General features: G+C 42.8%; 1 protein-coding gene and 1 pseudogene across 1 annotated transcript; one reads left to right on the top strand and one right to left on the bottom strand.

Annotated features, from left to right (window-relative positions):
* Window positions 1-754: 754 nt before the first annotated feature.
* Window positions 755-7,481, top strand: LOC131837112 (large ribosomal subunit protein uL23-like; annotated as a pseudogene).
* A 5,831-nt stretch (window positions 7,482-13,312) lies between these two features.
* Window positions 13,313-14,317, bottom strand: LOC131835239 (olfactory receptor 10G2). Its single transcript, XM_059179599.1, has one exon. The coding sequence runs from the start codon at window positions 14,315-14,317 to the stop codon at window positions 13,361-13,363; it is 957 nt and encodes a 318-aa protein (XP_059035582.1). The 3' UTR covers window positions 13,313-13,360.
* Window positions 14,318-27,120: the final 12,803 nt, after the last annotated feature.

Here is a 27,120-nt window from a genome sequence, read left to right as displayed (position 1 = left end):
TCTCTCTTCATCTGTCCCTCCCTCCTCCCCCACATGCTCTTTCTGTAGAATAAATAAATAAATCTTAAAAAGAAAAGAAAAGAAAGGAAGAGAAAGGAAAAGAAAAGGTCTGAAATGGAAGGCCTTCCAGCCTTGAAGTAAATTGACTCCTCTTACCACTGGGAAAAGAAAGGTTAAAACCTCCTGTTCCTATGTTGTTACAGCATTTATATTGTATTTTTAAAAACATTTTTCTTATTTATTTGACAGAGAGAGACACAGTGAGAGAGGGAACACAAGCAGGGGGAGTGGGAGAGGGAGAAGCAGGCTTCCCGCTGAGCAGGGAGCAGGATTCAGGGCTCCATCCCAGGACCCCGGGGTCATGACCTGAGCTGAAGGCAGATGCTTAAGGACTGAGCCACCCAGGAACCTAGTATTTATATTGCCTTATTATCTCCCTCAAAATACAAAACAAAAAGACAAGATAAATGTTTAAAACTCTTTTTCTCAATTCAGAGAAGAAAGTTCCCAAATCTGGAGAAAGTCTGATTTAATTCATAATTCATATGCTAAATACATTAACTTTGTGAATAAGGAAGAAGGAGGGGAAAGACAGACTACATACAGTTTTTGACAAAGTTACTGAAACTTTTAATTTGTGGAAATTTGGTCTTTGCTCCTATTGTGAATTGACTCCTATTAGGACTGCTTCCCTTGCTGGACTCACGTGAACACAGCAGCCAAATGGTGGAGAAGCTGGCTTTTCTCAGGCGCGATGTCGGAGCACATGAGGAAAGTGTTCTTCAGAGCATCCCCCGGGCTTGTGGTTATAGGTAACCAGGTCTCTGCTTTGGAATGGAATTAAAATCTTCCAGGGGGAAAGAAACATTGACTATGCTAATAGTCTATGAGATCCTCTGCCCTTGGAGGCTCTTTCTAGATTGATACTTCTTAAGTGCTTTGAATTTTGCATCAGTTACACAATTGGCTAGATCTTCTTCGATTGAGTTTTTTTTAAAACACTATCAAGAGATTTGTAGAGAACTACTTACCTCTTGGGAGTTCTACACTGAGTCATTTCCCCTGTGAGAACTACAGTCCCCAAGATCCTCATTATTATTATTTTTAAAGATAGGCGTTATATTTCCTTTCTTCCTCCCCCCCCCCTTTTTTAAAAAGATTTTATTCATTAATTTAACAGAGAAAGACACAGCAAGAGAGGGAACACAAGCAGGGGGAGCTGGAGAAGGAGAAGCAGGCTTCCCACTGAGCAGGGAGCCAGATGTAGGGACCCTGGGATCATGACCGGAGCCGAAGGCTGATGCTTAACAACTGAGCCACCCAGGTGCCCCTTATTTTTTTGTTTTGACAGCAAGCAGGAATCACTTCTACATTTAGAAAGTGAACTGTGAAGAACAACATGATCTGATTGGGTGACCTCTAATTTCTGTGATTCTTTTCTTTGAAGTGTTAGGATCCTGGGATGCAGCCCACATTGGGTTCCCTGATCAGTGGGGAGTCTACTTCTCCCTATCCCTCTGCCTCTCTCCCCAGCTTGTATTCACTTGCTCTTTCTCTCTTTCAAATAAGTAAATAAAATCTTAAAAAAAAAAAAAAAAGTCTTGTGTTCTTTAGCCACATGGTGCTGCTGGGGTGGAGAAGGATTTTTGCCATCTCTGCTCCAGTGTCATGGGGAGGTTCCCTCCACTTGGACACCACCTATTAGCAAGCAGGTGTAGAAGAAGAAGTCTTTCTCCTCTCAACTTTATGGCCGGGCACCACAGCCTGGGCTGCCATTGCCACAGCTCCCCAGTTCTTTTGGTGAACGCATGTAAGTGTAACCCTCGTCCAACACGACTGAGTTTGAAGTGTCTCCACTCTCAGTCCCACACTGTTCCTAGAAACTTCCTTTCTCCCCATTCTGAGTACAGCCCAGATGGTGGTGTTAGGACTTTGCATCTCTTTCATCCAAAGTTTATTCTCCTTTTCCATTCTGGCATGACTAGTATCTCCTTTGGGAGAACACAGCTTTACCTCATAAAACATAGAATTTTATATTATGTATAATGTATCTGACGAGTTCCTTTCAAGCCAAAATCCCTTAATGATTACCCAGCATTCATTATCTTAACTTCACTTCTTAAATTAGGTGCATTAGAATTTCTGCTCCTCTTCCTTTTCCGTAAAATCTTGGTTTTCAAGATCAGTGACAATAAATACATAGATATTTATTTGGGGCAAAAAACTGACTAGGCATACTACATCCTCAAGAAGTTTATATTATGGTGGGAAGGATATATCAACTGTAGGTTAATGTGAGACCACACAAAAGGTTGTATTTAAGTTTACTGGATGGTTCAAGTGGGGCCAGGAGAGTTTCACTGGGCAGGTAACACTTGACGCTGCTCCTTGAAAGAGGAGTACGCATTAGAGGGACGTTTCAGCCAAGGAAGAAGTTTGAGCAAAGGGTGGAGACCAGAAGCAGCCGGGCATGAGTGGGGAAAGAAAAGTGATGCACACCTGCAGCACAGGCTGTAAATAGAGTTCAAGTGAGAGATGGTTGGGATCCTACATGATGGAATTGTCTGGCCTTCCTTTGTAGGGGCTGGGAAGCCATTGATGGCTTCAAATAGGAGAACGTCATGGTCAAGTCGAAATTGTAGGATGATGACCACTCTGGCATCTGTTTAAAGAGTCCGTTGGAAGAGGGATGGACCACGGTGGACTACACTGATATTCTGCCCAGAACCCTTCTTATCTCTTGCCTCTGTTTCTGTGAGCCCCCTCCCATAGGTATGCTCAGATCTCAGTGCTCAGCAGCTGTTTACTCTTCTTGAGGTAGTGGTGGGAGGAACCTCTTTGCCTGTAGAGGCAGCAAGCCAAAAGGGCCTGAGTCTCATTGTGAGGCCCTGGTCAGTGCCAGCAGGGAGACAGATGCTTTGCATATCTGTAGGTAGAGAAAACACACAGAGATTCAAATACAAGCTCCAAATTGGGAGCCACCCAGACAGATGCTCCAAATTGCAGGGGTGTATTTGCAATAAAATGCTTCTCTTCTTGCTTTCTTCTCCTTCTGCCTCTCCTCACCACTCAATTCAGCAGAGATTTAGATGGACAGTAGCATGACTTTATTTGGTAATGGTTAATCATATTTTGATCAATGTTTGGAAAGAAACCCAATTTCTAATAGAGGGACAGAGCCTCATAAGGAATTTTGCTGCTAGCCAAGTTTTACATGATGCCAATTGTAAGAGGAGATAATTGAAAAGGATTAGATGCTTTTAAAGCCTTCTTTTAGGGGAGCCTGGGTGTCTCAGTTAGTTAACCCCCTGACTCTTGCTTTTGGTTCAGGTCAGGATCTCAGGGTCCCGGGATTGATTGGGTTTCCCATTGAGCGGGAAGTCGGCTTCCCCTCTCCCTCTTCCCCTCCACCTCCCCTGCTCATGCCTTATCTCTCTCTCTCTCAAATAAATAAATGAATCTTAAAAAAAAAAATAAAGCTTTCTTTTGATCCTAAATTTCTATGGGTTTGGTAGGGAAAAACACTATTAACTGTTTGGGAATATATGTGAGAATAAGTATGTAAGTAAAATATCATTGTTTTATGGTGCCATAAGATGACAGTATTATATCTACTAGCTAGGTGTTATATTCCACTCACATGCAGTAAGTAGAAAATAATTCTTCCAGAGTGTTGATAAGAAATACAAATTGCCTTTAACTTTTTCTTTTGCTTCCAGCTTGTTTATTTTAATCTTTATCCCAGCTGTATGAAGTTTATTTCAATTTTCTCATCACTGACACCAACAACTTGTTCCCCCTCTTCTACCAGTATTTACCAGACATGGGAAAGATGCACAAACATGCTGTTCAGATGAAGTCAAGTAAGGTGAGGAGGCAGCAGCCCCGACACTTCGGCTATCTGTCTATTGCTGCACAAAGGTCGGCTGTTGTTCAAGAGACTGAATTCAGTGCACACAAGGAATTTTAATGCGTACTTTATGACATCAAGGAAAGCCTGGAGTCAACTTGGACTCAGCAGTAGCTTCAAAAGTCTTGATTCCATAGTCCATCCATGAAGGAAGATGATTCTGAATCTGCATGACAAAATGAGCAGTGAAGATTCAAAATCCTAGTCAGAGAGATTTCAAAAACAAAACTGTGTTCATGCCAGGGATCAATGTATAGCTTTATTTGTCCCCCCTAATACGTTGATCTTGAGTGTAGTGAAATTCTCTATGAACATTTATTTATTTAATTTAATTTTAATTTTAATTTTTAAAAGATTTTATTTATTTATTTGACAGAGATCACAAGTAGGCAGAGAGGCAGGCAGAGAGAGAGGAGGAAGCAGGCTCCCCGCTGAGCAGAGAGCCAGATGCGGGGCTCAATTCCAGGACCCTGGGATCATGACCTGAGCCGAAGGCAGAGGCTTTAAGCCACTAAGCCACCCAAGTGCCCTATTTATTTATTTTAAAGATTTTATTTATTTATTTGACAGAGAGATAGATCACAAGCAGGCAGAGAGGCAGGCAGAGAGAGAGTGGGAAGCCAGTTCCCTGCTGAGCAGAGAGCTTGACTCATTACCTGAGCCGAAGGCGCCCCTCAACATTGATTTAAATAAAATTTCAAAATAATAGCTTTATTGAGGTTAATTCAAATACATTTCACCCTGGGGCATCTGGCTGGCTCATTCAGTGCAGCATGCCATTCTTGATATCCGGAATGTAAATTTGAACCCCATGTTGAGTGTAGAGATTACCTAAAAATAAAATCTTTAAAAAAGGGACCCCTGGGTGGCTCAGTGGGTTAGGTCTCTGACTTTGGCTCAGGTCATGGTCTCAGGGTCCTGGGATCGAGCCCCCCCATGAGGCTCTCTGCTCGCGGGGAGCCTGCTTCCCCACCGCCCCCCTCTGCCTGCCTCTCTGCCTACTTGTGATCTCTTTCTCTGTCAAATAAGTAAATAAAATCTTGTCCAAAAAATCTTAAAAAAAATACATCCCAACCTCTGGTAACCATAATCTGCTTTCTGTCTCTATGGATTTGCCTATTATGAACACTTCATATAAATGGATCATGTAATATGTGACCTTTTGTGTCTGGCTTCTTTTAGTTAATATAATGTTTTCAAACTTCACCCATGTTGTAGTACAGATCAGAATTTCCTTCCTTGGGGCACCTGGGTGGCTCAGTGGTTTAAGCCTCTGCCTTCAGCTCGGGTCATGATCTCAGGGTCCTGGGATCGAGCCCCACGTCTGGCTCTCTGCTCAGCGGGGAGCCTGCTTCCCCCTCTCTCTGCCTGCTTCCTCCTCTCTCTGCCTGCTTCTCTGCCTACTTGTGATCTCTCTCTCTCTGTGGAATAAATAAAAATCTTTTTAAAAAAAAAAAAGACATGCTTTAAAAAGAGAGAAAAAAAAAAGAATTTCCTTCCGTTTTGTGGCTGACTGCTATTCCATTTTTTATGGGTATACTATATTTTGTTTATCCATTTATCAGTTGGATGTTTTGGTTTTTATACTATTTGGCAGTTTAAATAATGCTGCTGTGACCAATCGTGTACACGTTTTTGTGTGCACATATGGTTTTATTATTTTTTTATTTTTGGAATGTATGTAGGAGTGAAATTCCTGGGTCATATGCTCTATGTGGAACATTTGGAGGAACTGCCAGACTTCTCAGTGGCGCTGCACCATTTCATATTCCCACTGACAATGTATGAGGGTTCCAATTTCTCCACATCTTCAGCAACACTTGTTATTGTCCATCTTTTTAAAAATTTTAAAGATTTTTCTTATTTTTTTTTAAAGATTATATTTATTTGAGATAGAGACAGGGAGAGAGACAGAGAACATGAGCTGGGATAGGGGCAGAGGGAGAAAGACTTCCTTTTGTCTGCGACATCATTCATGATGGGAGGGAAACCTAGTAAAGTCATTATCTGCATACTTAAAAAAAAAAAAAAAGACACTGGTATAGAAAAGCTGGTTTTCTCTCTGTTTAAAAGGACCAAGTTTTCTTAAGTTAATTGATCTGTTATGGTTTTCTCTTTGCCTGCCCAGAAAATTCAGTTTCTATGTTTTGTTTTATCAGGTGCTTAACATCCCTAATTATATTTAGGCATGTGTTTTAAAACTTTCTAATTGTTGTTTTCAATTGTTGACAAGATTTAAACCAATGATAAACCTTGGGTTACATTTGGGAAAATGCTATGCATTTCCTAAAGTTTTAATATGTTGTTAGATCATCACTTGATATTGTGATTATGGAAATGTTACGTGTCACAGAAGTAACCTGATTTTCTTGCCAGTTCCATTGTAAATTCTCATCTCACCAGCTCTTTACCATATCTATTTTGAGTTTTTGTCATTTGTAATTGTTTTAATTCTCTTGTAAGATAAATTCCGACTCAAAGAAAATTCATATGGGAGACTTTCAGGACAAATACAGGTCTTTGATATGTTAAAATACTGGAACTGAAATGGGTAAGAATTTACAGAAGTAAAAGCTGCATTTGGAATAAACCAGAATTATTAACATGGGACTAGGTGAACTGAAAGATTGTAATGTTGTATCTCTTGATGTTTTGTCTTATTTTAAACATTAATGTTTCTTTAATGTTTACTCTTCCAAACTAGGAAAATTTTTTCTTAAGTTATCTGTAATTTACAGAGATAAAAATGTAGTCATTTGTAAACAAATCAAGGTATTCAACTCTTTCTCTCTATCTGAACCCTCTGAAACCAAAAGGTCTCAGCAAGTATTCTTTCTTCCATGGCAATAAGTCATTTGCATAAGTTCAATAAGAATCTGTTCTCCTTGTAACAGGACACCATTGGAAACACTGGTTATTTTATCATGGCTTTGACTGGAATGTCATATTAGAAAAGACTCAGATATGACTATACAGCTTAAAGGAACTAAGGTTGACTTTATAAAACCTGGAACCATAAAGCCCTTTGGAACTGTTGGCCTGATACCTTGCTTAGAGTTCCCAGCATCCCAACATCCTTTACTCACCTGCCCCTCCCAAAGCTGAAGCCAAAGCAAAGGCTTTGAAAGCCAAGAAAGCGGTGCTGAAAGGCGTCCACAGTCACAAAAAAAAGAAGATCCGCACATCACCTACGTTCCGACGTCCCAAGACTCTGCGTCTCCAAAGGCAACCCAAATACCCTCGAAAGAGCGCCCCCAGGAGAAACAAGCTTGACCACTATGCCATCATCAGGTTCCCCCTGACTACTGAGTAAGCCATGAAGAAAATAGAAGACAACAACACACTTGTGTTCATTGTGGATGTCAAGGCCAACAAGCACCAGATCAAACAGGCTGTGAAGAAGCTCTATGACATTGATGTAGCCAAGGTCAACACCTTAATCAGGCCTGATGGAGAGAAGAAGGCATACATTCGGCTGGCCCCTGACTATGATGCTTTGGATGTTGCCAACAAAATTGGGATCATCTAAACTGAGTCCAGCTGGCTAAATCTAAATACAGTTTTTCCATGATTAAAAAAAAAAAAAATGAGGGCGCCTGGGTGGCTCAGTGGGTTAAGCCGCTGCCTTCAGCTCAGGTCATGATCTCAGGGTCCTGGGATCGAGTCCCGCATCGGGCTCTCTGCTCAGCAGGGAGCCTGCTTCCCTCTCTCTCTCTCTGCCTGCCTCTCCATCTACTTGTGATTTCTCTCTGTCAAATAAATAAATAAAATCTTTAAAAAAAAAAATGATGTTACTCACCAGGTGAGTAAAGGATGTTACTTCCTGGCAGGTGCAGGAACCTCAGGATTCTTTGGGGGCCTCAGGAAGAGGAATTTGCCCAAATCGACAGGTATTGCAGGCATGTCTGATGGCAAGTATGTAGCTTGGCTTCCGGCCTGGAGAGGCTGTCATAAGTTCAACCTAGAGATTCCTTATGAGAAGTTCCAGCAGAGCAGATTCTAAAAGATTTATATGATCCCTCACTGTTCTTGCTGAGCTTATGTAAATAATTAGGCCAAGCTTGTTAAAACTGGACTTGTTTTTCAAATAAATTAGTCCTGATTTGGCTATCTCTGAAAATGAGAGTTATTTTAGAGAGAAAAATTATGTTTTAATAACATACCTTTATGGATGTTAAATTCTAGATTTGATTGTCTTTAAATGTTTGTTTACTTAGGCTAGACAACTTGAGGTAAACTTCAGAGAAGTTGCACGATAGCTCATTTAGACAATCTTGCTTTGCCAGTTAGTCAGCCCCAGATATAGGAAACTTCAGAAAATCAAAGGATTTGAAGGGAAGAATCTAACTGAGTTAGTGGGAATAGCAGAAAAGGTGTTTAACAACAGGGATGCACAAGAGGATGAAAAACAGACAAAAAAACTGGTTAATATTTTGGCATTGCATGATGTGGGGAGGAGATAGGTAGGGGATAATAAATGGAAGGAAAAGCCTAAGCACAGAGAAGGCAGACAGGAAGACTTAGATTCAGTCAGTGCACTTACTGTAAGGAAAAAGGACATTGGGCCAGGGAGTGCCCTAAAAGGAAGACAGCAATGCTCACCACCAGAGACTGAAGGGACCATGGTTCAGAGCCCCTCCCCGAACCTTGGGTAAAATTTGAAGAGGAGGGGAAATCAGTTGATTTTTTGGTGGACACAGGAGCCCAAATTTCATCATTACTTAAACCTATGGGAAAACTATCTGGAGAGGAATTCTGGGTACAAGGAGCAAATGGCACAGAGAGACATAAATGGACAACAGAAAGGACTTTAAATTTGGCCTTGGGAGTAGTTAAACATCGATTTTTGGTCCTCCCTAATGCCCCATATAACTTGATGGGAAGAGATCTCCTCTACAAGTTAAGAGCTGACATTTAGTTCTCAGAAGGAGACATGACTGTAACCTTGAGACAACCCACTGTACAAGTGCTTATGGCAGCAGTAGATGAATACCTCCTTTATGAGCCAGTCTCGAAACCAGAGGAGACAAATGGGGGGAGCCTTCTCCAAATCCTACAGGACGAATTTCCCCAGGACTGGCAGAAGGGAAGCCCCCTGGCTTGGCCAGGGAACAACCTCCAGTGGTGGTACAATTAAAGGAGATGGCTACAGCTGTTCACATTCGGTAGTACCCCCTTCCCCAGGAAGCAAAGGAAGGGGTCAGAAAACACATTAACTGCCTCCGAGGAGATGGGATCCTAGTTCCTTTCAAATCTCCATGGAACACACCTTTGCTGCCTGTCAAAAAGGCCGAGACTGGGGAGTACCGACCTGTTCAGGACTTGCAGGAAGTTAATAAACTGGTTGAAGATATCCACCTGACGGTGACTATGATGGACAGCTTGGACAGATTAGTGGACAGCTGAGGCAGAAGGAGCATTTTGGGAATTACAAACAGCCTTACTGAGTGCCCCAGCACTGGCCATCCAGGATGTTGCCAAGCCCATCTTCCAGGATGTTGCCAAGGGATGTGGATGTGGATGTGGATGAAAAAGCAGGGGTGGCCAAAGGAGTTTTAACTCAGATTCTGGGGCCTTGGTAAAGGCCAGTAGCCTATCTTAGCAAGAAACTAGATCCAGTAGCAGCTGGATTCTTCCTTGCCTCCCCGTGGCCCCTGCCATGGCCCTCTTGGTCAAGGATGCAGGTAAATTGACTTTAGGTCAAAATCTCATCATAACCACCACACACGCTGTCGAGGGCCTTCTCCAGACTCCACCAGACCGATGGATGACGAACGCCCGAGTGACGGGGTATCAGGATCTCCTCCTCAATGAACCAAGAGTGATCTTCCAGCCCCCAGTGGTGCTAAAGCCAGCCACACTGCTGCCAGAGGAGCTGGCTGACCACCCACATGACTGTGGGGAGGTCTTAACCCAAGTCGCAGGAATAAGACCAGATCTCAGAGACATTCCACTCTTGGATGCAGAGATGACTCTGTTCACAGATGGGAGTAGCTACATGATAATGGAAAGAGATATGTGGGGCTGCGGTGGTTTCTCCTGAGCAGGAACTCTGGACAGCAGCTCTGCCACATGGAACTTCAGCACAAAAAGCGGAACTGATTGCACTCACTAAGGCATTGCAGATGGCCAAAGGTAAAACCGCCAACATCTATATGGACAGCAGTTATGCCTTTGCTACTCTCCATATACATGGGGTTATTTATAAAGAAAGAGGCCTATTAACAGCAGAAGGAAAAGGAATTAAAAACAGAGAAGAAATATTGGCTCTCCTCCAGGCTATTTGGGACCCAAAAAAGTGGCCGTTGTGCATTGCCCAGGACACCAAAAGGGGACTGATCTGATTTCAAAAGGAAACCAATTATCAGATCAAGCCACAGAGCAAGCAGCCCGAGAAACAGTGCAAGAACTAGTTACACTCCTGGCTTCAGCCTTACCAGAAAAACCAAACTATTCAGAAGAAGATTTAAAATATTTAAAGAAATGGGTTAAATTGGACTATGAAGGTGACTGGGCTAAGACTAAAGCAGGAAAAATAATTTCTTCCTCGAAGACTAGGTAAAAAGTTAGTAGACCAGATACATCAAGGTACTCATTTGGGGACACGCAAACTCAAGGAGCTTATAGGCAAGCAGTTCCAGGTTTCTAAATGAGGGCGTATGGTTCAGGATGTAGTTAATAGATGTGCTCAATGCCAGGCAGTTAATGTGGGAAGAGCTAAAATGGGAAGAAGGAAAAGAGAAAAAGGTAAGGAACCAGGAATTTATTGGGAAATAGATTTTACAGAAATGAAACCCAGAAAATATGGGCACAACTATATGTTAGTTTGTGTAGATACCTTTCCAGGCTGGGTAGAGGCTTTTTCTGCCAAACATGAGATGGCAGGAGTGGTAGCCAAAAAGCTACTAGAAGAAATAATTCCTAGGTTTCGACTGCCTCTCGCGATCGGGTCAGACAATGGCCCTGCATTTATGAGTTCAGTCTCACAGGCACTGGCCAAGTCTGTGGGCACTAATTGGAAATTACATTGTGCCTACCGGCCCCAGAGTTCCGGGCAAGTAGAGAGAGTGAACCGGACTTTTTTTTTTTTTTTAAGATTTTATTTATTTATTTGACAGAGAGAGATCACAAGTAGGTAGAGAGGCAGGCAGAGAGCGAGAGGGAAGCAGGCTCCCCACTGAGCAGAGAGCCCGATGTGGGACTCGATCCCAGGACCCTGAGATCATGACCCGAGCCGAAGGCAGCGGCCCAACCCACTGAGCCACCCAGGCGCCCCGTGAACCGGACTCTTAAGGAGACCTTGACAAAGTTAATTCTGGAGACTGGCGGTGGATGGGTGGATCTCCTTCCTTTCACCCTCCTCAGGGCATGATTTAAACAAAGTGACCCCGTTTGAAATAATGTTTGGGAGACACACCCCCCTCTGTCCTCGGCTATAAGAGGTTGCCCTAGCAGAAATGACTGATCAGTCTGTACTCCAGTCACTGCAGGCATTACAGTCTGTCTTAAAAAAAGCCCACGCAGGAATCTGGACTGCCCACACTGGGACAAAGAAGGAGGTGGAACCACATCCTTACCAACCCTGGGACTTTGTTTGGATACATCACTAACAAATGGGAAACTTGGAGCCTCGCTGAAGGGACCATTTACTGTTATCCTGACCACCCCCACGGCAGTAAAAGTAGAAGGCATTAGGGCCTAGATTCATGTGGGTCATGTCAAATGAACCTAGGACGAGGATGTCCCCCAGAGATGGAAGATGAAGCTGACGGACCGTGCTGACTGTGGACTAAAGCTAAGACTAAAAAAAACTGTGAGTTTATTGTTGCTCCTATTGTTACCTGTTTATGTAAAGTATAGGTGGGAAATTAGATGAACGGAATTAGGAAAAATGGAAAAGGTTATACAAAGTGTTGAATGGCGAACTCACAGCTGACTGTGTACTGCTGCTACTTTTTGGCCCCTGTATTATAAACGCCTTAATATCATTTGTACCAAAGAAAATTAGAGTGATAAAAATGTTAGTCTTACATGCTCAATATAACCCCTTACAACAGGAGAACATAGAAATGGCTGAAAAGTCAAGGATTTGACTAATTTCCAAGGAAAAGGGGGGAATGTGAGGGCATGTATGAGATCCTGGTTAGCCAGAGGAATATACTTGCAAACCCCAGATATAGGGGCAGGCCAGGCCGGATAGAGACATCCAATCAGTGGGGTGCATATATATTTACTGTGGTGTGTTGAAATCTCATTGGCCACCTGTGTGTGGGCCGGGCTCAACCACCTCTATAAAGGTTAGTCTGTGAGTCTGGGGAAGGGGGAGTAGTAGGAGGAGTTATAGTAGCTGTTGGGATAGGTGTTAGAGTAGCCGTTGGGGTAGTCAGAGTAATAGTCTTTAGGAGCAGCGCCAACGCAGCAGCCTTGCTGCCCGAAGCCGGGCACCACCACAAGTGGCCTCGTGGGCAAGTGGCCTTGTCCCGCCTTGTTGGCAGTGGCCTTGTCGGGGTCGCCGTTGTCACCTCTTAGTAAGAGAGGGCCCCTGCCAGTCGGTTTGGTTTCTGATGCTTGGTGCAAAATAAAGCTTTGCTTGACTTTGGCTTTGCATCAGTCTTGTTCCTTTGATCACGGACCCTAACATTTTATACACTCGTTTCTTTCTTTCTTTTTTTAAAAAAATATTTTATTTATTTATTTGACAGAAAGAGAGAGTGAGATCACAAGTACGCAGAGAGTCAGGCAGAGAGAGAGGGGGAAGCAGGCTCCTGGCTGGGCAGAGAGCCCGATGCGGGGCTCGATCCCAGGACCCTGAGATCATGACCTGAGTCGAAGGCAGAGGTTTTAACCCACTGAGCCACCCAGGTGCCCCCTCTTTCCCCCCCCACCTGAAGATTTATTTATTTGAGAGAGAGAGAATAAGCAGGGGAGGGGCAGGGGCTGCGGGAGAGGGAGAAGCAGGTTCCACTGAGCAGGGAACCTATACGGTCTTGGGTTCCATCCCAGGACCCTGGGATCTTGACCTGAGACTAAGGCAGATGCTTAACTGACTGAGCCAGCTAGACATCCTATACATTTCTTTCTTTCTTTCTTTCTTTTTTTTAAGATTTTATTTATTTATTTGACAGACAGAGATCACAAGTAGGCAGAGAGGAAGGCAGAGAGAGAGAGAAGGAAGCAGGCTCCCTGCTGAGCAGAGAGCCAGATGTGGGACTTGATCCCAGGACCCTGAGATCATGACCTGAGCCGAAGGCAGCGGCTTAACCCACTGAGCCACCCAGGCGCCCATATTTCTAAACAAAAATATGAGGGGCACCTGGTAGGCTCTGTCACTGGAGCATGTGACTCTTGATCTCTGTGAGTTCACGTGTGAGTTCAAGCCCCGTGTTATAGAGTACTTAAAAATGAGACGTATGTTAGAAACCATGAAGCAGCTAGTCCCTGAGCCTGTAGTTACTTATTTTCACTGGTGACCCCTTGACCTGCTGTTATTCTCTTCAGAGAAGACTTCACTTCCTGGTTCCTCAGGGTATAGATGAGGGGGTTCAGAAACGGAGTGACAACAGTGTAAAACACAGCCACTGCTCCATCCAGGGGACTCTTGGAGCCAGCCCTGAGATAGATGAAGATACAGGGCACATAGTAGACAGTGACCACGGTTAGGTGGGAGCCACAGGTGGAGAAGGCTCGGCGCCGCCCATCGGCAGTGCGAATCTTCAGGATGGCATGGACTATGTTGGCATAGGAGAGAAGAATTAACATGAAGCAACTGGCTGCCACCACTCCAATGTCCACAAAGGTCACGAGCTCATTGATGGTTGTGTCAGCACAGGCCAGTCTCAAAACCGCAGGGATGTCACAGATAAAGTAATCCACCTGGTTGGGCCCACAGTAGGGCAGGCGGAAGGTCAACGTAGCCTGGATAGACCCATGGATGGAGCCAGCCACCCAAGCTCCAGCCACGAGGATGGTGCATAACCTCCCATTCATGAACACGGGGTAGCGCAGGGGCTGGCATATTGCCAGGTACCTATCGTAGGCCATCAAGGTGTAGAGGAAGCACTGGGTGCTGCCCAGGAAGTGAAAGAAATACAGTTGAGCCACACAGCCCCCAAAGGGGATTGCCTTGCTGGCGGGAGTAAAATCCAATATTAGCCGAGGGGCGATGACTGAGGAGAGCCACATGTCCAGGAATGAGAGCACGGCTAGAAGAATGTACATGGGACGAGCATGGAGCTTTGGGTCAGCCCACACGGTGAGCAGAATGAGCAGGTTCCCCAGCTGAGTCAGGACGTAAATGATGAAGAAGACCAGGAAGAGGAGGGTCCTCAGACTTGGGGGATGAGGTAAGCCCAGGAGAATGAAGTCTGTCACCACTGTGTCCAGGGATGTATTTTTGGTCTCTCCCATGTCTTTCTGTAGTCTGCTAAGATGAATGGTGAAGTCAGACAAGGGTAATACACACAAGGAAGAGGCAAGAGAATGCTTTTGTCTGATGGTGATGTGATAACAGAATACTGTTGAGATAAACAGTGATGAGATAAACAGAATACTGTTTCTCAGAAATACTGTTGAGATAAACAGTGATGAGATAAACAGAATACTGTCACAACTTAATTTTTTAAAATTTCTTTCTTTCTTTCTTTCTTTTTTTTTTTAAGAACAGGCAGTGTTGTTAAAAACTATCTTGGTTTACTTGGTAAGAGGAACTGTCTAGAGGCTGATTATTTTCCTAGATGGATGGAAACTCTTATCTATTAGGAGATACCAAGAAGCAGAATTTGGCAGATCAAGGCACAAGGGTACACATGGATAGTAGAGAAGAACCAATAATTCCAACCAAAAAAGGAGTTCACTAAAGAGGGCCAAGGTCGAGGAAGATCAGTATGGAATCTATACCCCACAACTACCACATTGACTTTTCCCTCCACATACCAACATTGCAATGTCTCAGCTAAGGTCCCATCTCCTTACCACAGCCTGTAAAAATATTCATTATATGGCCTTATTTGTCACTCTGTCAATCCGCTTTCAGTTCCTTCTTAGTGTTCAGTTCACGGGACTCCTCAGGGCTCTCACAGTGGCCTACTCCAGCTTGAGCCTATGCGTGCACAACACCTTCTCTGCTCACTTCACCTGGGTAATGTGCACTTTCCCTTCAGGACTGAGTTTGGAGGTCCTCTTTTTCAAGAAGACTTTCCTGATTCCTGAAGACCATGCTTACACTTTTCAGAGCACGTGTCACATTCCATTACTATTGTCTAATTTCTTATTTGTCTCTCCCATCAGTCCTCCCATTTAACACAGCAAATGTGGTCATTATTTTCTGAATGGCCAATAGAATGGCTGTTGCCAAAACCCACTGACCGGACACTCTTTCTTTTGCTGCGGCTTCATCTTGTTTGACCCTTGGGCCCTCCTGACTGGCAAGCAACCATCTCATTCTCGTGCAGTATGGGTTGAGCTTTATTATAACAAACTTGTAGGGCCACTCATGTTTTTTATTGCTCCAGGATATTATTCAGGTTTTTTTGGTTGATTTATGTGGTCTATTGGTTTGGGATTGGATTTTTTGGTATGAGAGTATAGAGTAACTTTTATTGTTTATTTTTAATGGCATTGATTAATTCAGGACTTGATATCTATCTATATATTTATCTCTCTATATCTAGCAGTTGACCATTTAGTAACTCTAAACACCTTGAGAGAATTTGAAGTTTCTGTCCAGATGAAAAGATAGAGGGATAACATGTATTTGTTGAATAGAGTATTTGATATTTTTCTCCCCACACTCAGGTTTGAGATGGAGTCATCTGCCATTTAACCATAGTATCTTTGTAATTTAAGTGACTATTTTCAGAAAGCAATTAAAATAGTAACAGATTAATTATAAATGATATGTAAATATTAATAGGTTTAACACTTTAACCTCCATCAGAAAATTTTTCTGAGACATTTTTTTTTTAATTAAAGATTTTATTTATTTGACAGAGATAGAGTAGGCAGAGAGGCCGGCAAAGAGAGAGGAGGAAGCAGGCTCCCCACTGAGCAGAGAGCCTGATGCGGGGCTTGATCCCAGGACCCTGGGATCATGACCTGAGCTGAAAGCAGAGGTTAAAGCCTCTGAGCCACCCAGGCGCCCCAAGAGATTTTTATCTGTTATTTTTTATTTTTATTTTAAATATTTATCTATCTATCTATCTATTTATTTATTTATTATTAACATATAATGTATTATTTACTTTAGGGGTAGAGGTCTGTGATTCATCAGTCTTACTTTTTTATTTTTTATTTTTTTTAAAGATTTAATTTATCCATCAGAGAGAGAGAGAGAGCATAAGCAGGGGAAGCAGCAGGCAGAGGGAGAAGCAGACTCCCCACTGAGCAGGGAGCCCCATGCAGGACTCGATCCAGACCCTAGGATCATGAACAGCTGAAGACAAAGGCTTAACCGACTTAACTATCCAGGAATCCCTCAGTTATTTTTTAAAGTAACTTATATTCAGGGGCGCCTGGGTGGCTCAGTTAAGCCGTTAACGTTCTCTTTTTTTTTTTTTTTTTTTAAGATTTTATTCATTTATTTGACAGAGATCACAAGTAGGCAGAGAGGCAGGCAGAGCGTGGGGGCAGGGGAAGCAGGCTCCCTGCTGAGCAGAGAGCCCAACGGGGCTCAATCCCAGGACCCTGGGATCATGACTGGAGCAAAAGGCAGAGGCTTTAACCCACTGAGCCACCCAGGCTCCCCAAGGGTCTGACTCTTGATTTTAGCTCAAGTCATGACCTCAGGGTCCTGAGATTGAGCCCTGTTTTGGACTGTACACTCAGTAGGGAGTCTGTTTGAGATTCTCTCCTTCCCTTTCCTTCTGTGCCTCCTCCCATTCACATAAAGTAATTTGACAGTACTAAAGTAGTGATGTATTAGGATCATCAGCCGTTAGGATCAAAGAACCTCTCTTTACCCTTGGGACAAGACCCAACCCAAATCTGTTTCTGGAAAGAAGATATTTCTTCCTTTATATTCATTCACAGTTAGACGTTCTGGGAGAGCTTGAGCAGAGTAGGGAAAATGCAGAGAGTCTGGGTGGTCTTATCTACTCTCACAGGAGTACACAGATTCTTGTTCTGCCAAAGTTTTTTTTCCCCCCAAAGATTTTTAAAAGACAAGCTCGCTTTTAAAGAAAGTCACTTAGCATCTTTTGCACTGAAGAAAAGAAAGGACATGAATCGGGCTATGTTTGCACAACTAAGGAAGAATCTTCTACATGACCTCTGTGACTTTAGCAGTTCCCAACTGTGCCCTTTATCACTACCCTAAAAAAGAGAAAATGGAAGGAAAATTGTGTGAAAATTCTTTCGAGTCTTATTTTCAGGCAAATAAACTCCTTAACTTTGGAAGAAAGGAACTTAATTCCAGCAGTTTGGGAAAGAGTTAAGGAAGATGAAGAAAGAGACTAATGAAATTAACAGTTAGATGAAATGACAGAAAACCTTTAAGTTCAAAAGTTAGTTGTTGGCCTTATTTTCATTGGAGCTAGTTTTTGGACTGTTTTCCCATCTGCTTGGACTCACATGGGCAGAGCTGCAAAGTCGTGGAGGAAGATGGCTGCTGTCCTTGAGCTTCTGGAATACTCCAGCAGACAGACAGATGTCCTTCAGAGAGTCAGTCTAGCTTATGATAAAGGGATCCTCATCTGTTCTGGAAAGGCTTTAGAACTCTTCCAGGAGTTTTGCCCATCAAGGAAGTATTCAGAATCTGAGAGCATCTGCCTTTCAGGGCTCTTTGATGAGTGTGAATTCTGTATCTCTTGAGCCATCTTTTACATTGGTTTTCATTAGCTGTTGCCTCTGGAGTTTTGATTAAAAGGAAAAACAAAACAAAACAAAACAACCCATGCTGTTAAGAGATACAAAGAAACATTCTAACCTCACGGGAATTCCTGCTCTAAGGTATTTTCCCTATTGACATCTTTCCTCCCTAAATCCTCATTAAGTTATTTTGAGAGAGAGCAGGAAATGTTTCTAATAGATCCCTAGAAAGGGAGCTGTGGGGAGTAACCTTGTCAATATAGTTTTGGATGACCTCCAATTTCTTAGTGGTGTTATGAAGTCTCAGTTGATCACCTCTTTCCCAAATATTCCCAAATATTCATCAGGGAACTCATGTTATCCCCTTTTGGTTTCTGTCCAGATATCATCTAATCAGTGAAGTCTCTCTTGATCCCCTCACCCTGTTCCTGTTGTATTTTGCTTACTTGCTTACCATTTGTCTTCATTCACTAGAATGTAGGCTCCATGACAAGAGAGAGTTTTGCTCGCTGTGCAATCCTCAACACTAGCACAGTGCCTGGTATGTTGTAAGTTCTCAGTAAATGCTTTTATTTTTAAAAAATATTTTATTTATTTATTTGACAGAGATCATAAATAGGCAGAGAAGCAGGCAGAGAGAGAGAGGAAGAGAAGCAGGCTTCATGCTGAGCAGAGAGCCCAAAGTGGGGCTCCATCACAGGACCCTGGGATCATGACCTGAGCCCAAGGCAGACCCTTTAACCCACTGAGCCACCCAGGCACCCCTTCTCAGTAAACACTTTTAAATTAATGAATAAGAGAAACAGCCACACATATTAAATACTGTGGACAAAGAAAAAAAGCCATGCTTTCCATTATTAACCTCAGATTTAAAGTTACCAGGAGTTGATTTTTTAAAAAAGATTTTATTTATTTATTTGACCGAGATCACAAGTAGGCAGAGAGGCAGGCAGAGAGAGAGGAGGAAGAAGGCTCCCCGCTGAGCAGAGAGCATCACGACCTGAGCCGAAGGCAGAAGCCTTAACCCACTGAGCCACCCAGGCACCCCCAGGAGTTGATTTTTTAAAGGAGATTGTATTTATTATTTATTTATTGTATTTATTTATTTATTTATTTGAAAGAGAGAGAGACAAAGAGAACAAGTGGTGGCAGGGACAGAAGGAGAGGGGTAAGCAGACTCCCCACTGAGCAGGGAGCCAGATGCTGGGCTGGATCCCAGGATTCTGGGATCATGAACTGAGCTGAAGTCGATGCTTAACAAACTGAGCCACCCGGGCGCCCCACCAGGAGCTGATATGATACCAAATTGATTCTCACACACATGTGCAGGTATAGGCAGCATATGTCAGTGCAAATAACTTTGAGTGCTTATGTATTTATTTACAAAAGTTAATGTTAATCTGAATAATACTGGGGAACTGGCTAAATGTGAAGAAATGAAGCCTGGAGTAGGATATAAGCTTCAGGAGCCTCCACTGTAAAATGATGGGTCTGAACAGAAACAGAAAAGATTCTTTTTCATCCTAAATTAATAAGCAAGAAAATGTTTAGTGCAGGTGTGTGAAGTTGCAATGCTACAATCTGGCCACAAAATGATGGTACGATCTCTATTAATGATGGCTCAGTGGGTTAAAGCCTCTGCCTTTAGCTGAGGTCATGATCCCAGAGCCCTGGAATCAAGCCCCACATCGAACTCTCTGCTCTGCGGGAGCCTGCTCCCCGCCCCCCCTCCGCCTGCCTCTCTGCCTCCTTGTGACCTCTGTCTGTCAAATAAATAAAATCATTGAAAAAAAACAAAACAAAACACCAAGTATTGTGTCAGCTACTTAAATAGAATAAAAAATAGAAGGTTCATGAGGCAATTTCTTTAGTAAATATATTGTATGGGGGGCATCCCCCCCATGGCTTGGGAAAACCATGTGCCAAAAGAGATAATTTTCTTTTGTGACAACTGAGAAATAGTTTGAAATAGAATTTCCTCCCTCCATCTCTCTTTTCCTTCCTTCTCTCCTTCCTTTTGTCCTAGTTTCTCTTCTTTCTTTTCCTTTCCTGTCTTTCAAGTTCCCACTTGATTACATAAAAAATTACAAGTCAAACAATATAGGGATGCATAAGAAAAGTTAATATTCTCACCCCTTGCTTTTAATTTTAATTTTTATTTTTCCCACAAACCATAATTCACATCCTTTTGAAAGTCTAGAATTTGGTGGGCTTTCTTTCAGTGTAATCACAAAGCTGTGCAACTGTCACTGCTATTTTCAGAACATTTCCATCACCTCAAAATGAAGCACCCTTCTCCCCATCTATCCAGCTCCTCCTCCCCCTGTAGCTGTCCGCATAGCTGTCCCCCAGCCACCCAATCACTTGGTCCCTCTAGACTGGGCTATTCTATCTGGCCTTTTCCTATCCACGGAATCACAAGGTATTAGGTCAACCCTGGACGTTTGGCTCCTTTCACTTGGCATCCTGTTTTCAGGGCTCATCCTAGTGTTTGCCTGGAGCAGGGCTCTGCTCCTTTGTACGGCACCATTGTTTCCCACAATGAGCCATTGAGATGAATGGAACCACTGAATGATTTTCACATACTACTGAGTCCCCTTCCCCTTTTCCTAAAATTTTCAGCAGACTCACCACTTGCTTTTAACTTTAACCTTTGAAAGTGAAGCAACTAAAGTTGATAGTTTTCTTTGTCTTTCTATTTCTTTCTCTAGCTGGATTCATACATACGTATCGATGGACATATTCTGTTTCTATAGACTTAACAAAAATATCTGATTGCCGGTGGAAAAACTTCCCCATCTTTTCTGTACTGTCACAAATATCACGATCGCCAGATCTACTTACCAACCTCTTCCCCCAGCAATGTGCATAACCCACCTCTAATCGCAGTCCTGTTCCATTTTCTCATGCCTTGGGAAAGAGAAACTTTTATTACAGAGAAACTGACTACTTCTGCCTTTCCGTTTTTGTTATTCTTCCCAATTGTCACCTCTGTTCTTTACACACAATTAATTCCATTATTGTTCAGTGTTCACAGAATCTCTTGGACTAAAACTTGTGGAGTCATCAGTAGAAAACGTTACTGTGAAGACACTGCAGGCAGTTTTCAAAATAGTTTTTTTCCAGTTAAATGATGGCATTTTCTGGTCTTCATAACGAAAGTCTTTTTTGATACATATTTTCCTGACGTGGTGCTAATTGTTCCCATGTTACCACCACATCCCCTCCCACCGCGGCTGCTGCTCTGCTGCTCATACCCCTGCTGCTACTTCACCACCACTTCTTTGTCTCGAAGGAGCTCCTCCAGCAGTGGCCGTGTCCTCCTTGAAAATAATGACGGGGCTTCGGGGAGTGCTGCCCTGGTCAGGGTCTGTGTCTTCTGGCGGGCTCTATGGGGCAAGGCGTAGAGCAACCCACCAGGTGATGGCGAGGGAAGCAGGTGGACTGCACAGGTGGACTGCACATCAGGGTCCCACCAGCTTTGCTGGCACTGCCCTCGTGCTGCTGTCTTACCATGTTGGAGATAGCTGGGGGAGGAGAGGTGGTTTTTCTTCATTCCTTAGTCTCTCTGATGCATCCAGTTACCTCCTCCTGATTCCCCTGTGGGTGTCATGCTCTGCTTCTGACCTGCGTGCTGTGACAGACAGGTGGCTCTGGGGCATCTTGGCTGTAGCTAAATTCAGAGGCCACTGTGCCATGAGAAATTGTATTTCCTGAGATTGTGCCTACTATGATTTAAGACTGGGGACTTGGGGAGAAGACTGCCTGAACTTGAATATGATTTCTTTCTAGCTGTGTGGTTTTGAGAGAGTCACTTTCTCTCTCTTTTAGTTTCCTCATCTATAAGATGAGAATAATAATAGTACTTTGCCTCATGGGTTTTTGTGTTATAACTATGTGTGTATATCTCTGCCTCTATCTATCTGCCTACCTACCTCTATAACATGTAACTCAGAACAGTGCTGGCAGTAATAAGCTGTATTTAAGTGTTAGCTATTTCACTTCTAATCTTGAACTTTTACTAAATATTAAATGGCAGGGGTTCTGGGACTGGATCTCAGTATTTCTCTGTTCTCTGGTTTGTTGAAAGTGAAATCCTGGCAACAGACTATTTGTATCTTGGAGATTTAAGGCTGCAAGATGGAGTTTGTATATGGGATAAGTTCTTTGCGCAGGAGAGACCACTGTGGTGATACTCATTCTTTTTAGGGTGACCCTGAACTTTGGAAATCCAAATCAAAATGCTTCAAAATGAGGTGTAAAGTATTTGGATTAATTTTGTAAGGATATCTTTATTATGTGCATTCCTGAGAAATTAACATGATTCTAACATTTCATTTATTTATTTAATTTTATTTCACATATTTTATTTTAGGAGCTTATAAGGAAAGGTAGAAATGAGGTGTAGGGCTTTGAACTTGGGAGCAGGGACATAATCACCCATAGAAGATGGGGGAAAAAGGCAAGTATAAATGACATGCTACAATTCAAGGTGAGGAAGGAGAGCTAGGAGGGGATTCCTATGACAAGGCACTGTCATTAGGCATTAAGAAATGTAAACATTGGGATACCTGGGTGGCTCAGTCGTTAAGCATCTGCCTTTGGCTCAGGTCATGATCCCCAGGGTCATGGGATCGAACCCCGCACTGGGCTCCCTGCTCTGTGCAGGAAGCCTGCTTCTCCCTCTCCCAGTCCCCCTGCTTGTGTTCCCTCTCTCACTGTGTCTCTCTCTGTCAAATAAATAAAAATCTTAAAAAAAAAAAAAGAACTGTAAAAATCTGGGCATACCCGCAAACACACACATGAACTGTAAAAATCTGAAGTCAATTTTAAGATTTTCCTTTCCTGCTTTGTAATTTCCTGTATATTATCTTCAAATCTTCAGCCAAATTGGTTAAACATAGCCTATTGTCAGCTAGGTTTAGAAAATAGATGATTGTTGTTGCGGCTTTGTCCTCACACAAGCTAAAGCTGACCAGAGCTTTGAAACTCAAATTGCAGGTTATTTGAATATGAAAAGTGAGGGCTGTTCCACATTAATATGATAACCAGCCATATATTGCACAATTTGTTTGGAATCAAAGACTGAACAAAATTCTCTTTGGGTGAAGTAAGGGTGAATTTTCATTCTGATTTATAAAATGAAATTTGAGATGGAATTTGGAAGTACACAATCCTATTGGAAAGCAATCTAACATTACAAATCAAGGTCATTAAAATGGTCATATTTCCTTTACCTGATAATTCTGTTGGGTCCATGGTCAAAGGAGCGAGACTGATACAAAGCGAAGGTCAAGCAAAGTTTTATTTCCCACCAAGCATCGAGAATCAAACTGACCAGCCAGGGACGTCTCTTGCAAAGAGGCAACCCCTCTCTTCTTTACAGACTAGATTTTATAGAGCAAAGGCCATGTGGTTTGGCCTGGCCACACACAGGTGACCAATGAGATTGTAACACAGAGAATGCTGCATAGTCATGCTAGGTCCCACAACAGTGGCCAATTGAATTACAATTCACCCCATAGTAGCTATTTGAACTAGCCTATCATGTTGGTCAGAATTGGCGCCCAAAAGGCAGGGCCCACACTCCTTGGTAGCTAGGGAGACAGTATGCATGCTCTACTGATTGGATGTCTCCACCTGACCTGACTCATCCCTGCATTCAGAGCATTATCTCCACCTGCCCTGCCCTGCCCTTGTATTTGGGCTTTGTTACCTGGGACTGGTTTCCTGGACTTGCTTTTAAGTAAGTTCCCCTGGGGTTGGGCAGGGTCAATTTAAGTTTTACTGCATAAATAACAAAATGGCTGTTCACTCAGAGTGGGGCCGCTCTGGCTGAATAGGCCCTTACAATTCCATTTTTGAGTTCTGACTTAAAGAAAGGCAGGCCTAGGGCAATAGTTAGGCATCCATCTCGGTTTTGGCTTGGGTCGTGATCTGGGCATCATGGGATTGAGCCCCTTGTCAGGTTCTGCACTCAGCATGGAGTCTGCTTGGGACTCTCTCTCCCTCTGCCACCTCTCTTGCTCTCACATGCTCTCTCTCTCAAATAAATAAATGAATCTTTAAAAAAAAGAAAGGCAAGTTAGAAAGGAGTGTTTATATAACAGTATTATTTATGGGGCAAAATATAGGCAACAATCTTAAGTTATGATGGAGGGAATATTTTAAAGCTGTATTAGTTTATATTGCTATATGACAAATTACTACAGCACCCATATATTTCTTTTTAGTTCTTTAGGTCAGAGGTATAGGCAGTTTCAGCTGGTTCTGTGCTTAGGTTACCACAAGACCAAAGTCAAGGTATTGGCTGGCTGAGTTCTCATCTGGAGCTCTGTTTATTTGTTATTGCCAGGGTTCTGTTCTTTGCACCTGTGGGACTGAGATCCCTGCTTCCTTGCTGTTTGTTCCCTGGGGGCCTCTTCAGCTCCCCAAGTTCCCGTATTCCTTCTCACGTGATCCCATTCACCTTCAAAACAGCGATAGCACTTCAAGTCCTTCTGAGGCTTCAATCTTCTGGCTTTACCTTCTGTCTTCTTCCTCTGCTACCAAAGTTCTTCTTGCACGGTTAAGGTCTCACTGATTTGGTTAGACCCACCTAGAGACCTTTCCTTTTTAAGATCAGCTATGCCTCATAACACAACACGATCATGGAGTGACTTCATCATATTCAAGTTTCTGGGCATTAGAGTATGGAATCTGGGAGCCATTCTTTGAAATTCTACCTGCCACACAGCAAATAAAAGACATTCATACAACTGTACAAAAACTCTGGGGTGACTTGGTGGCTTGGTCAGTTGGGCATCTGCCTTCAGGTCAGGTTAGGATCCCAGGGTCCTGAGGTAGAGCCTTGTGTTGGGCTCCCTGCTTAGCGGGGAGTCTGCTTCTCTTTCTCCCTCTGCCACTCTCTTGCTCTCACTCTCAAATAAATAATAAAACCTTCAAAAGAAAAGATTATATAAAAACTCTGAGTTACTAATGATATAGTATTAAATCAAGAAGACTAAGGTATATAATTGAATATGTAGAGTAATTATAGCTTTGTAAAAATCTTTAGGAACAGAAAAACAATGGGAAGAATTTAATACTCCCTCTTTCCACTGTGTTTCCCTTACTCAACGTCTTAGTATATATAGATTTTCTTCTTTCTCTGTGATATATATACATATATATCACAAATATATCCCAAAAGCAGACACTGAGGCATGTGCTTGAGTACAACTGATTACTTGAGAGGTAATCCCAGGAAACACCAGTAGGAGAGTGGGAAAGTGAGACAAGAAGGGGAAGGAAACCATTAAGTGTACATTATCATACTATATACCACTAGAAGAATGAGGAAATTGTTTATTTACCGCTATATTAGTTATCTATGTTGCATAATAAATTTACTCCAAACATGGCGGCTGTACATTTATTCAGCTAACAAATATTTTCTTATCTCATAGCTTCTGTAGGCCAGGATTTGAGAGCAGCTTAGCTGGGTGGTATTGGTTCGGGGTCTTTCATGAGGTTTTAGACAGGGTGTAATCACCTCAACTTTTGCCCAGGCAGGAGGATGCACCTCCAGGACGTAACAGCTCCAGTTACACAGCTGTTGGGAAGAGGCCTCAGTTTCTCATCACAGTGTCTTTATGACATGGTAGCGGGCTTCCCTAGAGAAAGTAATCTGGGGAAAGTAAGAGGTAGAGGGAGAAAGAGAGGGAGATATTTTTGAAAATCTAATTCTTTAGTGGGTGCCTGGGTGGCTCAGTCAGTTGAGCATCCAAATCTTCATTTTGGCTCATGTTGTGATCTCATGGGCCAAGAGATCGATCCTCCCGTCAGGCTCCATGCTCAGGGGAAGTCTGTTTGAAGATTCTCTCCTTCTGTCCTCCCCCCGCCCCCGAATTGCACTCTCTTTCTCTCTAAAGTAAAAAAATAAAAATCTTTAAAAAATTGTTTACTTAAGACCTTTTTTAAACAAGTGCTTGTAGTTTGTTGATAATCAACAAACTATCAATTCTGATGTGTATGTGGGTTTTGCACACATCACCAAGCCATTCTCAGACACCAGCTAGATGTCCTACAATTCAATGCTATTCTGACACTACAACACTATCTGCCGAGAGACAGTATCAGATTCCACAGATTGAGGGCTCAGTCCCACAACATTGCACTCTGTTTCAGACGCCAATTCTAAGATCATGTTGGTATCTGTACTTCTGACTGGCTATCAACCAGAGGTTCCCATGTCCCCTCCTGAGGTCTGATTAATTTCCAAAAGTGGCTCACAGGACTCAGCAAATAAGTTTACTCACTAGACTGTGACTGTAATATAAAATGATATAACTCAGAAACAGCCAGATATGAGATTCATAGGGCAAAGTATGGGCATCCCTGCTCTCTTGGAATGCACCATTCTCCCCAAATCTTTAAGGGATCAACAACTGAGAAGCTCTCTGAAACTTGTCCTTTCAGATTCTTATGGAGGATTTACTACATAGACATGATCGATTAAATCTTTGGCCATTGGCAATGGATTCAACTTCCAGGCTATCTCCACTCCCTGGGAAGTTAGGGAGTGGGACTGAAAGTTCCAAATCTTTATTTTTATTTTTTAAAAATATTTTATTTATTTATTTGACACAGAGAAAAGGAGAAAGCAAGGATAAGCAGGGAGAGCAGCAGGCAGGGGAGAAGCAGGCTCCCCACTGAACAAAGAGCCTGATGTGTGGCTCTATCCCAGGACCCTGGGATCATGGCCCAAGCTAAATGTAGATGCTTAACTGATGGAGCCACCCAGGTACCCAGCAACCCTTTCTTTAAAAAAAAAAATTAAAAAAAATATTTAAGATTTTTATTTATTTGTTAGAGAGAAGAAGAGAACACAAAAGCAGGGGGAACAGCAGGCAGAGGGAGAAGCAAACTCCTCTGCTGAGCAGGGAACCTGATGTGAGACTTGAACCCAGGATTTTGGGATGATGACCTGAGCTAAAGGTAGATGCCTAACCAACTGAGCCACTCAGGCATTCCAGCCCACCAATCCTTTATTTTATTTATTTTTAAAATTTTTAAAAATTTCTTTTCAGTGTTCTAGAATTCATTGTTTATGCACACATTGTTTATGCACCACAGCCAGTGCTAACACCTGCCCTCCATAATACCCACCACGAGGCTCACCTAACCTCCCACCCCCCTTCCCTCCAAAACCCTTAGTTTGTTTCTCAGAGTCCACATTCTCTCATGCTTTGTCTCCCCCTCCAGTTTCCCCCAACTCACATCTCCTCTCCATCTCTCTATGTCCTCTGTGCTATTCCCTATGCTCCACAAATAAGTGAAACCATATGATAATTGATGCTCTCTCTCCTTGACTTATTTCACTCAGCATAATCTCTTTTTGTTGATACAAAAGTTGGGTGTTCATT

The sequence above is a fragment of the Mustela lutreola genome, chromosome 7 (assembly GCF_030435805.1).
Source record: "Mustela lutreola isolate mMusLut2 chromosome 7, mMusLut2.pri, whole genome shotgun sequence".
NCBI classification, from domain to species: Eukaryota; Metazoa; Chordata; class Mammalia; order Carnivora; family Mustelidae; genus Mustela; species Mustela lutreola.
The sequence above is the reverse complement of the archived record's forward strand: the minus strand, read 5'-3'. Positions and strand labels throughout refer to the sequence as shown.

Excerpts from the sequence above, each read along its gene's own strand:
- LOC131835239 (XM_059179599.1), bottom strand. The coding sequence starts at position 14,317 with ATGGGAGAGACCAAAAATACATCCCTGGACACAGTGGTGACAGACTTC.